Source organism: Neopsephotus bourkii, unplaced genomic scaffold (assembly GCF_033783945.1).
Source record: "Neopsephotus bourkii isolate Nb327-2 ecotype Australia unplaced genomic scaffold, CSIRO-AGI_Nbou_v1 NB_1792, whole genome shotgun sequence".
In the NCBI taxonomy this organism is placed as follows: domain Eukaryota; kingdom Metazoa; phylum Chordata; class Aves; order Psittaciformes; family Psittacidae; genus Neopsephotus; species Neopsephotus bourkii.
Genome location: NW_026902266.1, coordinates 7381470 through 7397240, shown reverse-complemented (window position 1 = coordinate 7397240; position 15771 = coordinate 7381470). Strand labels below are relative to the sequence as shown.

General features: G+C 41.6%; 1 protein-coding gene across 6 annotated transcripts in view; it reads left to right on the top strand.

Moving 5' to 3' along the window:
• OSBPL5 (oxysterol binding protein like 5) overlaps positions 1–15771 on the top strand; it is a 186618-nt gene that overhangs the window by 120489 nt on the left and 50358 nt on the right. For 5 of the 6 annotated variants that reach the window (XM_061380236.1, XM_061380235.1, XM_061380237.1 and 2 more), the window contains 2 exons: positions 1931–2087; positions 8170–8243. In XM_061380236.1, coding sequence (XP_061236220.1) covers positions 1931–2087; positions 8170–8243 — 231 coding nt within the window. Of the gene's footprint in view, positions 1–996; positions 1076–1930; positions 2088–8169; positions 8244–15771 lie in introns of those variants that run through there. The other variant, XM_061380239.1, reaches the window with a different exon arrangement.

The window sequence follows — 15771 nt, the reverse complement described above, 5'->3', positions numbered from 1 at the left end:
GCTACTGAGTCTGTAGTGTCTTGCAGCCACTTCACTGGGGGTACATGATAACCTGTAGGGGCTTTTGGGGAGCATTGTGTCCTCTGAGCACTTCAACATAATTCATCCTCTGTGAATGATGTGGACACAGCAGGGGAGATGTATCCCCTTCAAATTGCACCTAAGTGGCATAAAGGAGCACTTTTTGGGGCTAACCCCAACTGCTAGCCACTTTCCCCTTTGCAGGTATTAGCCCTCACATCTGATGGCTCACTCATCCCAGCGTGGTAAGCTGGATTCAGAAAGACCTCCTCCTCCAAGTGATTTTGGTAACTCATGTTCATTGTTGGAGTCCAGGCTGATGTAGATCAAATTAAACTCTTCGGCGCTGAGGCAGTCTCTTTCAAGAAAAAAGGAGCAGGTTCTCTCTTGCCGTGTAAATCACAGCTAGTTTTTAAAGAAGGTGCATCCTGCTGTGTAAATAAATTAAAATAATAATTGCAAAACCTGAACCCTTGAGACTGGTTTCTACAGGGACTAGCAGGGTAAGCAAGGTGATGAGCTCAGATAAAACACAGGAGGGGCATTTATGTTGGGATGAGTTCACAGCACCCTCCATGCAGCTTTTCAGCTGTGAAGGCTGAGTTCTATGAGGCCACTGATGGTTCCACATTAAATTGGTCATTTGGACCAGCACAAGCACTGGGGTGGTACTGGGAGCAGGAAGGCAGGGCAGGATATTCTAGCTTGTAAGCAGCCCATTTTCAACCCAGTGCCACAAAGGTTACCTTACATGTATGTTGGTTCTGCCCTCCTGAACTGCACTGTGACTCAGGGCAGCTTTTCCCCCTTTGTTTTCTTTAGGCTACTGGCCTAAAAGAGATGCAAAAACGTGGAGCTCTTTTCAGGAAATGTATACCATCTGAAGGGGTTTTCTTACCTCACTCAGCAACTGTCCCCTGGAGAAGCAGCAGACCTTGGGGTCTGTAACGCCTACCCAAAGGCTGGGTTAATGCTTCTTCCTCTGGCTGCAAGTGCAGAGAGAATAAAGCTTGTAACTCAGGAAGGAGAAAGTCATAATATCTGTTTGTAAAGGGTAAGAAAGAACTGCTTGTTGGATGGGTATAAAAAAGCCCCTTTAATTCCAGCTAGGATAGTCTAATATTTTAGCCAAGTGGTAGTAAAGAGCACAGTAACACCAAGCTCTTGTATGGGGATGCAGGGAGGCTTTTGGGGAGACAAATGCTGTTCTTTACCCTCATAGAGCAGCAAGGTTTATATTACTGATCAAACTGCAAGCTGATGTAAATGCCATTTTAAGCAAACCTGAAAATATTTAGATGTGCTGTAATTGGAAATACGGGCAGGAGCAACACTGGTGTTGTCTCTTATTTTGCTGCTCTCTCCAGCTCATGCAGCTGGCTTCTCTTCCTCCATGCAGCTCCAATTCAGTGTTGTTTTGTGGAGGTGGTGTAAATGCACTGAAGCCAATGGAGTTACACTTATGAGACTCCAAAACCTAAAAAACCCCAAAACAAGCCAACCAACCGAACAAAACAAAACCAAACCAAACCAACAAACAAAAAATAATAATAAAAAACAAACACAAAAACCCATGAATTTAGGCACTGCGTGCTGGATAGAGCTAGTAAGTAGCTATTATCGTAGATAGATCCATGTAGGCAGGAGGGTGCTATACTGCCTGTATTCACTAAGGAGCAGCATCCTGCTTCCCTGCAGTTTTCAAATACTGAGAGTCAGCAAATCAGTGGTTGTAGCTTCAAACTAATACCACTTTATTTTTTTCCCTGCATAGCCTTCTGGCACTCTATAAAAAAATCTGGCACATTACACAGGATTAGGCAGCTTTGAAACAGTGGAGTCATCTGGGTGTGAAACTTCGATACCCTGTGTCTTGAAATGAACTGTTATTTCTATCTTTGATTTTCAGAAAACCCCCACAACTCATGCCATGAAGGAGGAGAACTTTCTCCGTCGCAGGTTCTCCCTCTGTCCGGCCTCGTCCACCCCTCAGAAGGTTGACCCTCGCAAGTTGACACGCAATCTGTTCTTTGGGACTGAAAATGACATCTACCCACTCAGCCCAGGTTGGTTTCTGGTGTGTCACTGCAGAAAGTAACATGTCTCAGGTGCTTGACTGGAAGTAGGTATTTTAGCATGCTGCAAGGAAATAGAAACAAGTAAATATGAGGGAGAGAGAGGCTTTTACAACACAGGTATTACTGGTTGCAGAGAGTGCTGCTTCATGATGCTGTTGTCTTTCACTGCCATGACATTAAGTGAGAACAGAGGGTATCAGAGTTGGGGTTCATAACCAATTGAACACTGCATGGCCTCACATTTCAAAATTGATTAATGTTTTGGGATGCTTTGACTTTGTAGCACTTGATGTATTTCACTCTAATTATGGGACTCGTTTGAGATTTGCTGGCCCCACTTTAAACCATTTAATGGAAGGTTTCCCTGTTCAGATTTAGAGCCCTGGATAAATATTATAAGAGCAGATTTTCTCTGGTTAATGTTCTGTAAATATCTACAAGCACTGCAAGTACCAGGAATTTTGACAGGTTGCAGTGAATGACAAACTGACCTCTAAAGTGTTCTCTTTGTGTCTCTTTTGCTTTCAATGTTTCTTTTTGAATTTTTGAAATTTTCCTTTCTGAAAGAAATAGAGCTTATTTTATTGTTTCAGAATTTGTTTCTCACAATAAACATTCAAGTCTTTCTTTGGTTGGGGTCTGCAGACAATGGTTCCATTCCAGTCTGTAAACAAGTGCCTCGGGAGCAGTCACACGTTTGTAGAGCTGTCATTTGCAGCTGCCATGTCAGTACTAAATATTCAAACCTCACAGCACCTTCAGGAGTGTTCAAAACACTGGTATCTAGAGAAGGAATATAGCATCTGTCAAAAGGTTTCCGTGTTCATATAGATGTAACACCTGTCAGACTCTCTGGGCTTCACAGATGATGAGCAGAATCTGGGTTTCCTGAGCTAATTGGTTTTAAGAGCAAAGGTATCAAGGGCTTCTGATTTTGCAGGTATTTCTGTGGGTGTTTGCTTCAAGGCAACAGGGAGCCTATTTTCAGCAGTGCTGACTAATCCTGGCTGTCAGTGAGGTCACTAGAAGCTTCAACAACCTTTTCGTAATCAAATTGAAAACAGCTTAAAAGTGGAACACCTAAAATCTCATACATTTCAAACCTATAGAGACTTCTGAACAGCTAGCTGCCTTTAAGTACAGTCCATACAGATGTCTGGTAAGTAAATAGTTGTTTCACTTCCTCTGTCCTTGGAAACCTGAGGGCTGACTTTTTAGGCTATAGGCACTTCCTTTTGCTTTGGGGAGATGGAGAACCATAGCTTGGAGTTTTCCTATTCTTCAGTTCTTACCAGCATTTTCAGTGCTAAAAAAGTTACTGACTGCCTCACAGAGGTATTTCAGTGCTGTAATCTTTCAGGCATGAGGGAAAGTTGAGGGTTTCAGGATGGAGGAGGTAGCTGGAAGAGTTTGTCTTTTCCTCAACTTCCCCCATCACCTTGTTCCTCCTTGATCCCTGCTGGCAGCCTTACCAAACAGCCTTTGTTGAGCTCAGCAGAACAAGTCCCTTGAACCATGCTGAAGCTTTTGTTCTGATGCACAGCTTTCCTAAGTGTCCAGCAGTGTCGTCAGCAAGGTTGAGAGCTCTCTGTATCGCAAAGGGTGAGCATAGGGCAAAGAGTTTGTAGAGGAGAGACTATCCTGTCTTAGCAAACAGAAGTTACTGCTTCAGCCAGGGAATTTCTTTCAGATATTTTGGGGTTTTTTCTATCCTTACTTTTTTTTTTTTTTTTCACTCCTTTCATTTCTTTCCTGGTCCCACAGAGCTGCCTTCTCTCTTTGTTTTCCTCACTTCTCCTGTAAGAAGTAACTGTCATTCTTTGCTTTCAGTTGCCATTTGCCGTGGTGGGCTCTCCCTTCACTCCTTTGCTGCTGCTTCTGTTTCATTTCCCTCTGAGCCTCATATGCTTCCCCTCATCTTCTCCTTTCTCTCTGAAGGATGCAGATATCACCATAGATAAGCCACAGGTCCGTGTCCATCAGCTGTGTCCAATATTTCACTGTCCCTCATTTTTCGCTGATGTTTTACATGAACTTTCAGTTCTTGAGGCTTTTCCAGGGATCCGTGTTTTCTCCAGCAGATTTTCTTTACGAGGGCACTGGGCTGATTATGTTGGATGTGTGCCGTAGGCAGCACAGGCAGCAGAGCCCAGTGATTTCCTGCCAGGAATTTGGTGGGTTGTGAGGTGGCTGGAACTGCAGGTCTCACAGCACCAACACCTAGGATTACCATCCAATAATGGAGGTGTACCAGTAAATAATTCAGTGGGAAGGGAGTGATAGACTTCACACCTCAGGGAAGCTACACTATGAAGATTCACTTCAAAAGGACACTTTTTAAGGAAATGAGGGAAATGCAGATGGCGCCATCTAAAGTAACACTTTGCACTTTCTCCCCCTTGCTTGCGTACGGAAATGCTAATGATTTGGTAACTAAAAGAAATCTGAGGAATTGTAAAGGGAGTTCACAGGGAGACATGAATTCATGTTCCTTGTCCATATCTGTTTCATTTAGCAATAAGGAGAGAAAATCTTTCTCTATATTCTCTTTCAGAGGATAGAAAATTTATTGGGGGAGTACCTAAAAGAGTTTTTAGAGAATCTCTCTTTCTGACTAGGCTGCAAGATCACACAGTGTCATTAAACAAAAAGTTAGGTTAGCTTATCCGCATCCCAAGAGATGCACTTTCATGAACATGGGAATTTTACTGTGATAGATACACAGAGCTGAATTTCAGTGTAGTGTACACATTGGGCCAGGTGGCTGATACTTAACAACAGTAATGGGTTTCATTCGCAATAGTTTTGCCACACATCAGAGCCTCTATTTCCTCTTGTAGTTATCCAGATACTTTATCAGAAAGGCTATAAAATAATAGTTCATGCTGTGTGGAGCTAATCATGAATTCCTCAACAACCCAGTAATTTTGCTTCCCATTACCAGTGATCAGTCATGCTTGCTGTATCATTCCTTATAAAGGAGAAAGGCAAATGGACCTGTAGGATTGAAGCCCAGGAAAAAAACAAACAAACAAAAAAAAACCAACAAAAAAACCCACAAAACAAAACAAAAAAAAACCAAAAAAAACAAAGACAAGGAATAGTTACTGTTCTGGAAAGTAACTAAATACTGATTTTTCCTATGCATGGGATAAAAGAAGATATCAGTAATTCTACTCTGTAGCCACAAGACCATGGAGTGTTGGCAGGTTTCTTCATGATCTGATGAAGGCTGTTTCCATAAGCACCACTGATTCCCTTCCCAAAATACTTTTCATTATTTGGTGCAAAACTTTTGGGCTACTTTGTGGAGGACCCTTCTCTGCTCACAGCCAGCACCTTAAGTCAGGAGAGATTCAGCTCTGTTTCTGTTGTGAGCATTATGTTTTCTTGATCAGAGAGATAAGAACTTCAGCTTCTATAGCCAGTTAGTATTTAGCTTCTTTTATGGTTTTACATGGTTTCCTATTTATTTTCTCAAGGCGGCTATAGCTGTTGTGCTCTGAGTGGGACTCTCACTTATGGGCTTTCTGTGCACTTAACTACATGTGTGGGTTTTTGAGGAACTTGGACATGTTTCAGGGGCTGGCTCTCCTTCACAGCTACAGCAGTCTGCTTGAGACAGACAATTGTGATAGTTCTCTGAAAAACAGCCTTTCCTTCACAAGTGCCAATAGGCTTAATGAGTTTGGTGTCAGAAACCTGTATTTACTGCTCCATAAACATATCTTACAAACCTTGTAAGTGATACGGCAAGAGTGAAAAGTTGAATGTTCCCATTTTTAATAATGCTCTGTGAGCAGGATGGTCCAGTGAAAATCTCGTTGTTCAGGTGCAAACCCTTTTAATTATATTACTGAGTGAAGGGAAAAATCTCTCACATCCAACTTGGAGTTAAGCTTTCTTAAGAAATGAGACGTAATAAAGAATGGATGTGAATTCTTTTATGCTAATAGACGCCCTTCCCTCAGAGCAGGCAGTAGCTGATTCCCATTAACTTTGCTTGAACTTTTAGACCATATGTTACTTTCCCATACATATTCAGGAAAAAACTTCATGGAAAATAAGTGCAGCAGTTATGTGGCTTTGTGAGTTTATTCCAACCTCCTCTGCCTCTGTCAGGGAGAGTGGGGGCTATGCAGTGGAAAGCACCATCAGAGAAAGAAAAAGTACAGAGATACTGGACTCATCCATGCACAGCAGTGCTTATGGCCATCCCAGTTGACACGGTAACATAAGGGGACTGTAAAATATCTGGCCACCTGTGACTTTCTCATGCCCATGGACATTAGGTTTCCAAGTGTGTTATTTAGGGCTCAGGGTTACAAGGGGAGGAGTGATAGTTAAGAAACTAGGTTAAGATTTCGGTTCCTTGTTGTTGCACCACTTTCCCATGTGACTGCATAGGTCCTTCCTCTGCTTGAGGTCCCCGTGTGAGTAAAGCATGTGCTGTCTCTTTTCCCATTTGGAAGTGTTTATTTTTTGCATTGGCATGTCTGTGTGCGTGTGGCACAGCACAGCACTGTGCTGCAGAGTGAAAAACACCTGAAAGCCCCACCACCCTTAGTCAACTGCGATAAGTTGAACACCTTCTAGGGACAGTTGTCCCACAAAGCCTTTTCTTAAATTTAAGCGCTGAAACACAAAACTACCTGTTAGTGCCTATAGAAGGGCATGGGTTTTGTCTTGTCTCTTTACCAGTGAAACCCTGTAGCACAGTTGCAGTTCTGGTTATACTGGAACTTGATGGTTCTCTTACACGTCTCATGATGGAAGTGCGTATCATGGTCAAGAGGATATTTATTTTTAGTAAGCTTCTGTGGATGACTTTTTTAATGGTGCTTGGCTTCTTACATGGCTGCTCTGAAAACTCCAGGAGATGTTATGGCTTCTGACACATCTGTGACAGCTTTTGCTGACTTCAGGAGAATCAGGGTTTTCCCTTCCTGGTTTTGGATTTCGTGGTGTTTCCAAGACTGGTCCACACAGTGTTTAAAAATGTTTTTAACAGCTTCCAGGTTTGCACATGTGTGCTACAAAGGGGTTATATTTCACTGGCTCAGTGATTCTTTACTGTGTCCAGTATTCCGAAGCTCTGGTTGCCAATAATTTTGAGAAGAGAACTACACTGCAGTTGGATAACGACTGTCTTGGCAGTAGGAAGCTAGTCTCATCAGACATTATTTTTTCGTCTGTTTTTCAATAGGAGTGGTGTGCTTTCTTTTACTGTAAGGACATGATGACAGTTGGCAAAAAGAACAGAATTTATTACTACATTTTATTGCTTGGACTGGGACTACACACGCTCATACCAGTGTATAATATATACAATGTACTGCAAGTTTAATATATTTGGGTAGTGGAAATATCTCTACAATGATCGGAAAATGTCATAGTGTTCATTAATACTGCTTGTTAATTGAAAAAGATTCTTATTTTAACAAATAGCTTGGTCATAAGACATTGATCTTCTGCAGATTTTTTTAATTTTGTTTTACTAATTATGTCTAGATGCTGTTCTGTCTTCTGTAATGTGTTATGATCATGGTCATTATCTGTCAAACAAAGCATGCTATAAAGAGCATCTGTGTATAGTTGCCAGATACTGACCAAGGAGGATAATGTATTGAATAGCTGCTTATTAACTGAATTCCATGTATTATTTGCATTGAATGAGGCATGGGGTATGTAATAAGAGAGCAGACTGTGGTAATGTAATTAAAGACTGCATCATAATGAAGACACAGAAGGGAGCTGATTAAGGATGCATAAGCAACCTTATTTCTGGGGCTTTTTTTCCAGCCTTCATATGCTGGACTTTGCAACCATCATGTTGGTTTACCACAGTGTTTTGAGACCTGACTTTTAAACAGTACTTGTTGCATAGCCCAAGCATGTGGATACAGCCTATTTCAAGCTCTGCAAGATCCCTCTCTGTGATTCCTGTGTGCCTGCTCCTGCTCATGACAGCCTTTCTTGCTTGCTGTTAGCAGCTGCCCTTCTAAGGCTATGAGTAGCCACACTTTTGCACAGAATTTCTCAGTTTCTGAATCACATTTCTCTGTTGCAGGAAAGGAATTGGAAGGAAACAGCCCATCGGCACTGAAGGATGAAACACCACAGACCCCAAACTCCGTTAGTAAGGTACTGTGGGATAGGGATCCATCTCTAGTCTTACTTTGCAGTCTTCTCAGGCTGTTTTTAATCATTCTCACTCTTTTTTTTTTTTCCAGTCATTACAAAAGCCTCCCTCTATTCCTGCAGGAGCTATGTGTGCATGTTTGGAGAGAAAGAAAATGAGTGGTTTTGCATGGTTGGGATGAGAGAAGTCCACGTTTTCCTCTGACTTGATAGTACCTATTGCAGAAACCCCTGTTTATTTGGACCTCATTTAGCAGTGTAATTAGATACGAATAATTGTGATTGAAAGGTTGATTTTGTCAGCAGAGTGTCTCCTCCTATTGCTGATCAGAAAGGCAGTCGTAAACCTTAGCTGTTTTGGAAGAGAAAGCTTTAATATTTAATATAATGCCTAGCATCTGAAACAGGGCTCTGGGAACTGGCATAAGAAGAGAGGAACACAAACTAACCCAACACTTCCTGATCACATTTCCATCCAGGCCGTTATGGAGAGGTAAAACTGGGTCTAAAGACTGGATCTGGTTGTTCAAAACCTGGCTCTACATCTAGAGTTACTGAGTGCCTGAATTTGATTTCCTGTGGAGATGGAATCAACCTTATAAATTAGATCTGGCTTTGAGATTCATGTATGGGCTTTTTGGCTGCAACTCTCTAACTTGTTTCTGAAGGGTAACTAGAAATAGGAGGAACACTTGTTAATAAATTTTGAACTAAATTTATTCAACTATGAAGCTATAAAATGCAAATGACATCAGCTGAAATTGAAATATAACATTAAGGAAGCAGCTTCAGGCAAGTAATTTCTTATAATACATGAAAATAGGCTCTTTATCTTCAAATACAGTTGGCTGTGTTTGCCTAGAGCTTGCAGATTATTCTGTCAAGATGCCCTGGCAAAGGTCAACACAGGGAGATTATGATGACAGTTTTGGGAGTATGCAACAAGGGTTCATGTATGCATCCTCTGCTATGGCTAGAACATGGCAAGCTGCAAACCTACCTTGGTTTTGCTTTTTCAGGCAGGTGCCTCATAGAAACCCACAAAGATGAGGTAACTGCATCCAGGGCTTTGTTTTAAAGCCAGATGTTTTGCATGCCTTACAAGGAGTTGGGTTAAATTCCCAAAGGCAGGAATGTAAAGAAGGACTTTTCTGGACAGGACAGTTCAGAGCACTGAAATGCTGTCCAAAGGGGAGTTTGATTTCTGAGTTGCAGGATGAATGCAAGAGTGGCAATTTATGAGAGGCATCTGGGTCAGCTGTGTTTTTCCTGCCTTAGGGCCTGCCTTGCTAAAAACTGCCTACAGGTGTGTTTTTGAAACGAGAAGCACCTTTAGAATATTTGGGTGCCCACCTAGATTTCGGCAATTCTCTGTACACCTCAGATGGGTTGGTGGGTTTCTCCTTGACAGTGTCAAGAGCAGTTGTTACAAGATAAGAAAATGCACAGTTGCATATTAACTGTGTCAGATTTGTGATTCAAAACAAATGTGGAGGTCTGAACCTGGACTCAAGCTTTGCTTTCACCAGCCCAAGACTTCGGTTTTCCAGTAGTCAAAACTGCTCTGAAACACTAATGGACTGAAACCAGAAATGAGGACACCAAAACAACAAATGTCAACTTGCCTACTCGTTTGCAGTGTTACAGGCAATTGCTTTGGCTACTGAATGGGACACTGCTAGTTTTTTGTTTCCTGCCTGAATTTTCTGCTTAGACACACAATGCAGAGACTTCCCTCCCACCTTTCTGGACCTATACTGTATTGTCTGTCATTCTCACTTCACTCTGCTTTGCCTTACTGTGTTGTACACTATTTTCTTTTTATCCAGTCACAAAGCTTTTCTTCCATTGCTTTGCAGTGTCCCTACAGTAGGGAGTTCCTATTGTGAAATAACGTCTACCTTAAAAATACTTCATTTTTCGTGTCTACTCAGCTCTAAGGCTATGAAAAGAAACCATACTGTCAGATGTCCAGAAGCATAAGTAGTAATCTGTCACTGTACCTTAGTTTAAACAGTGATTCCACCTACTTGAATCAAAGGAAGGAGTGTGTGCTAATTGTGTCATGTTTAGATTCCTGGCAGCAGGGTAGAAATAATTTTTAGAAACCAAACTGTAGGGTGTGCAGGTTTAATTAATGGATTTAATTAATGGATTTAAAAGTAAATGTTCCACGTAACAGATCCATGCCATGAATACTTACCCTTCTTTTGGCACAGTTAATATAACAAGCCTTGCTGGAAATCAGTGTTCCTTCAGCAGCATTACTTTGATGCATCACACCACATTGACTCTTTTCACTCAGTATTGAGAAGGAAAGCCAGTCGAGTGATTCTGTCTCTGGACTTCAGTTTAGGGGACCTGAAATTCACAGCTCTGACTTAGAGTTCCTGCATTTCCCCAGGCAGATTAATTACTTCTCTGTTTCGTATCTACATCAGTGAGGTGGAAACAGTTTTACATTTCATTCATTCAGGCCATATCTACACCGTCTCTAAGCCTCAAGCTCGTCTGTGTAGCCAGTTAGCGCACACCTGACAGTGGCAGAGGTTGCCTTTTTCTCATTTTGAGCGTTATTCAGCACTATTAGTATCCTTTACAGCACCTTTTATTGCATTATGCAGTGTTGCAGTGTCTCTTTCTTTCTTTCCTATGCTTAGTTATTTATTCTGCTGTCTGGAGAGCAGCTGGGGTTTGTCGATATGCATGCAGAGCTCAAAAAGAATTGAAGTGTCTTTTAAGGGGTAGTCAGAAAAATCTTAAAGCTGGTGCTGCGTGGTACTTCACTCTTTTCAGTCCCCCACTAACGCTACAATGAAGTCTAAAATCATTACATTGCAGCAGTGTAGTTATCATGTACACAGTTACATAGTTATGTGATGTATGGGAAAGCAAAGCTTAGATTGCTTTGTTCATCATGAAAGAGTTTTTCCACGTGCCTGATTTGTTCAAATCTTTATTGTGTGATTTATAATCTGAAATATGAACCTAAGTGTCTGCTAGAAATCTATTTTAGCTGCAAAGTAGTTTGAAACAGCTCATACTAATCACTTGAGATTGAAGCTGTAACTCCCATGCTGTCTCAAGCTCATCCTTCCAGATCCATGAATTATGCTCTTAGCATATGAGTTAATTCCAGCCATGGCTACATTTGAGACTATCATAAAAGATCATTCACAACTCTGGCAACCTATAAGGATACCTTTCCCTCTGTTCTCCCTTAGCCAGCAAATCAAGGAATTGATTCTGAGAGAAATCCACATGTTGCTTTGGAGACGCTCAGGAGCAAAACATCCCCTGTGTGTGCTAAGCACAGCTTTATAGGAGAACCTGGCCCTTCCAGGTGGTGGGATGCTTCAGTGGACCATTGCTGGCTTTCCATTTACTATACTTTATGTTGTTGATGTTGTGGATGAAACTATTTTGGAGCTAGTTGTCTCTATCAAGGCTTACACTCAGGTCCTTTGCCCTGGCTTAGTACACCTTGTTTCTTCAATTCCATGTGCAGCATTCTGGGGTAATCACTGTTGTCCACAGAGGGCTTTGCAGTTGATTTCAAGTGAGCGGAGATGTAGCTGGGAGTATCCAGGGAAAACTGCATAGAAGATGGGTGGGATTTTGCATCATGTGTTTGTGGAAAACATGGAGCATCCCTAACTTTTGTAGGTGCTTACAAGCCCTGAAACTTGCAGGTGCCTCACAGAGGGGAATGTAGACAGTAGCAACCGTTCACTCACAGAAATGAAGTCTGAAAGTTGATAACTTTGGGTAAGCCTTTGCAATCCTATCATGTCACCTTGGGTCACTGGTGATCATAATTGTTTATTCCAGTATTTCTGATGGGGTAGCTGAGGGTAAATGGAGGTGCTAAAATAAAAATGGTTTATGAAACAATTTAGGAAATAATATTATAAGCTGAAAGTCCAGTTGGTTTTCATTGATCACTTTCTTCTTTTGTTTAAACTCAGCCTAGGAACAAAAGCTGTTCCTATAGCTGGAGGGGAAAGCAAAGTTTTGCTTCAGATTTCTCCTCAGCACTACAAATGTATCAGTCATGCGAAGCAGCATCTTTCTCAGTGGGCAACTTCCATCTCACCTAAAATGTTCTTCAAATATTCTAAACTTGCAGAACACTCTTCCCGTGAAGGGCACATTCAAATGATCAAATCGAAATCCCATGAGATCTGTGACTTCTTCTTTATTTACTATAGCCTGATGCAATGGAGCAAAGTGTTCTGCTGAGCAGTAGTATAGCTTCCTATTTGGAGTTGCTTGAATAGCTGAATTTCACAAATTATTTTCCCCAGATATTGATGTCATGTCAGCTATTTATTTATGCAGGCTTTCCAGTTTGTGCTAATCATTGTGCTGTTTCGCGGTTGTAAACACAGTTGTGGTGTCTTTGCAACGTTGCTGAAATGAGAGGGTTGGGGTTTTTTTCTGGAAACGAGATTTTAGGTGGAGATTATTCAGCTTACTGTAAAGCGGCGTATTAATTGAAGGGTAATCTTTCCTAATGCAAAGCTTGCTTGTCGCTAAGAATCATTTCACTGACTCTGCTGTGCTCTGGATGAGCTGCTAATTCACAAAAAATGAAAAAGATTTTAAACAGAACTGCTTATAGTAAGCTGAAACAAAATTGTTCAAAATCTGTGAATATTCGCATCAGTAACAAGAAACTCTTCAGTTGTAATGTTAAACCCAGCTTTTCCATAGTTTTTATATTACTTCAGGAACATCTGTTTCATTTATTTATATCTGCAGTGATACTGAACTGTAGCAATCATAAGCGGAAAAGATGCTGGACAAAATACATGTGAGCAAGGATGTGTCTCCCGTGTGACAACTATTATTGCTTTTGTGAAACAGAACTTATGACCGCAGCTACTAGTACTTTTTTTTTGTTCTGCCTTCAAATTCCCATCTGATTTCATCTTCCTCTCACTTGGAGGCAAAAACAAAAAAGAGCAACTTGTAAGCTGTCAGTGCCGTTAACATGCAGACCACAGCTTGAGAATGACTTGATTTTAATGTTTCTGATTTGCAATAGTTCTGTCTGTTTGTCTCTCATGACATATTTCTTTGTCTTCATCCCATGCAGCAAGGATTGCTTGTGCTAAACAACAGGATATTCCTCTTGCTGTTATCCAAGGCACAGCATAATGATGGGCTGGCACCCCCCACACTGGAGTCAGTCACAGTTTTTCTGTGAAATGATTTATTTCCGCTTGGAAATGAAGTCCCCAAAAAGACACTGGATGAGAACAGCACTATTGTGAGGACTCTGTGTCCTCTCTTACAGAACCTAGCAGAAGTGTGTGTTGTGAAAAATGCTAACAATCAGCGGTGGGTCTCTGGAGCTGCATGACTGAGATGAAAGGGAACAGCAACTTAACTGGGGTAAAAAGTGTGTCTCTGAGCACAGTACAGCCTGTCATCAGCTGGCAAGGTCATCACTGAGGCCTGTAAAGGACAGATCTGGTTAGAGAAACAAAGAAGGACAACAGTTTCCAACCCCTGTGAGTGCTGCTGCATTCCCTGGTAAAAGTTTTTGGCAGATCTTCCCTCATGATTGAGAGAATCAATATATGGCAAACATACGTATTACCTTCTTATAAGAATATTCCAGTGTTTTGTGGTGTGCTTGTTTGCTTTGTTTTTTTTTTTAATTTAAAAAAATTTAATTCCCTACCCTCCCATTTTACAAAGTCTCATCTCTGGTTAATATTGTTCACATATTGCTGCAAAGAGAATGGGCCGGATTCTGATATCCTACACAAGTATTATGCTAGTGCCCCTGTAAGATTTGCTGAAGAGAATGTCTTCTTTTAGTTTTCTGCCAGGCTGAGAAAGGCAGGGCAATAGAAGGACATCATTAAATGCTTTGGTATGTCTTAGCAATGTAAGGCTCTGCTGTATCTTGGGAATCTCTAGAGCTCATGGCCTGGATTTACTGGATCTTATATATGCCATGAGGTACAATCAGAACTGTTCAGACATATTCATGTAAAAACATGAAATCACATTACTTCAAGTCACTTATCAGGATAAATCTGGAGGAACTAACTGTACATGACTGTCAGCAGTAGCATGGGGGCCTGTGGTATGAAGTCCTGAGGGCTTAGATCCCACCTTTCCTGTGAAAAGGTAGGAACTTTAAAACCAGAAATGCAATGCTTTTCATTCTGTAGACCCGGCGATCACCTGCAAGTAAACTATTTAGGATCTGTGATGATGCATCCTGATAAGCATAACAAGAAGCAAAGTCAACAGGGAGAAGCGATCAGTTTGCTTTGTTAAAAAAAGCAACTGGGCAACAGCATCAAGTTTCTGAAAACAGGAAAAGTCCCAGGTGAGACGCATCTGAAAGCTATCTTGTCCATGGCTCCTAGTTAAATCCATGGCTTGGTTTTAATGAAATTTTCCCTTTTCATAAAGCTGGGTCATTTTACAACCATCTTGAGGAGCTGTGCTATTTTTTAGGCAGCTGGTACATCACAGGGTTTGGGGTATGGCAGTACAGATGCTTACTTTCCCATGCCTAGAAATTCTTAAGCAGTGAGGGACTTACTTAGCCAACAGCTTCTTCATTCTCAAGCCTGTCTTAGTGTGCATCATCCCCGTGGCCATCTTTCCCTTTAGAGGCAAGGTTATCAAATTCAGTGTGTCTGAAGGTAGCTCAGGCATGGGGAAGGCAGTGCCTGAAGGAAGCAGAACAGTGGTCCAGGAGCCCACTGCATCAGCCTCCAAGGCTGTTAATCCAGCTACTTTGACCAAGTGAAAGACCGATTTGTAATGATTTCAGTCAAGTTTCACGAAATTTATTGAGCTCCTAAAGGCTATGGTGGTGTGGTGTAAGGGATGATTATCCCTTCATCTGCTGTTGTGTGCTGCAGCTTTGTAACATGAATAGCAGCATCAGCTGGCATCTGGCATGCAGTGTCCTTGGTCATGGAGCAATGAGTTAGCTCTCCTGAAGAGGCAGAATCAGTGTCTCTCTGTAAACACCGCAGCTTTGAAGTCTTGTGTTTAGGTTGTTTATCTTTAGCATGGCCCACAGAGAATCCGAGGAGGGGGCAAGTGTGGCTGGTAGAGCTGTGAAAGTGCCTCAGTGTGTGTTAGTGCCTGTTCCCCACGAGCAGTGCAGCGGGTTTAGCGCTCAGGTTTGCATGGCTTGTGGCAGTTGTCAGAAGCTTTCTGAATTCATCTTCAAGTAAATTTCCTCGAGCTAAGTGAGCTTAGGGGCCAAAATTTTATTCTTTATATAAGAGCTAAGTTGTAATTGTCTAGGCAACAAGTGGTTGTAGCTTGTTTTAATTATTTAAGCAAAAACCACTCATTATATCCTAATGCTTTTCAGATACCTGAGCAGGATTTCCTAGAGTCTGTGGGACGTCTGTGCTTTTTCTGCTTCTCGCGCCAGCTAATGAGGAATAGTACGTTGTGCTTCTCTCTGCACCTGATCTCTCGAGCTGGAGGGAGTGAGATTACCCATAAACAGTTGGCTCATAGTTGTATCTCAAGGACAGGA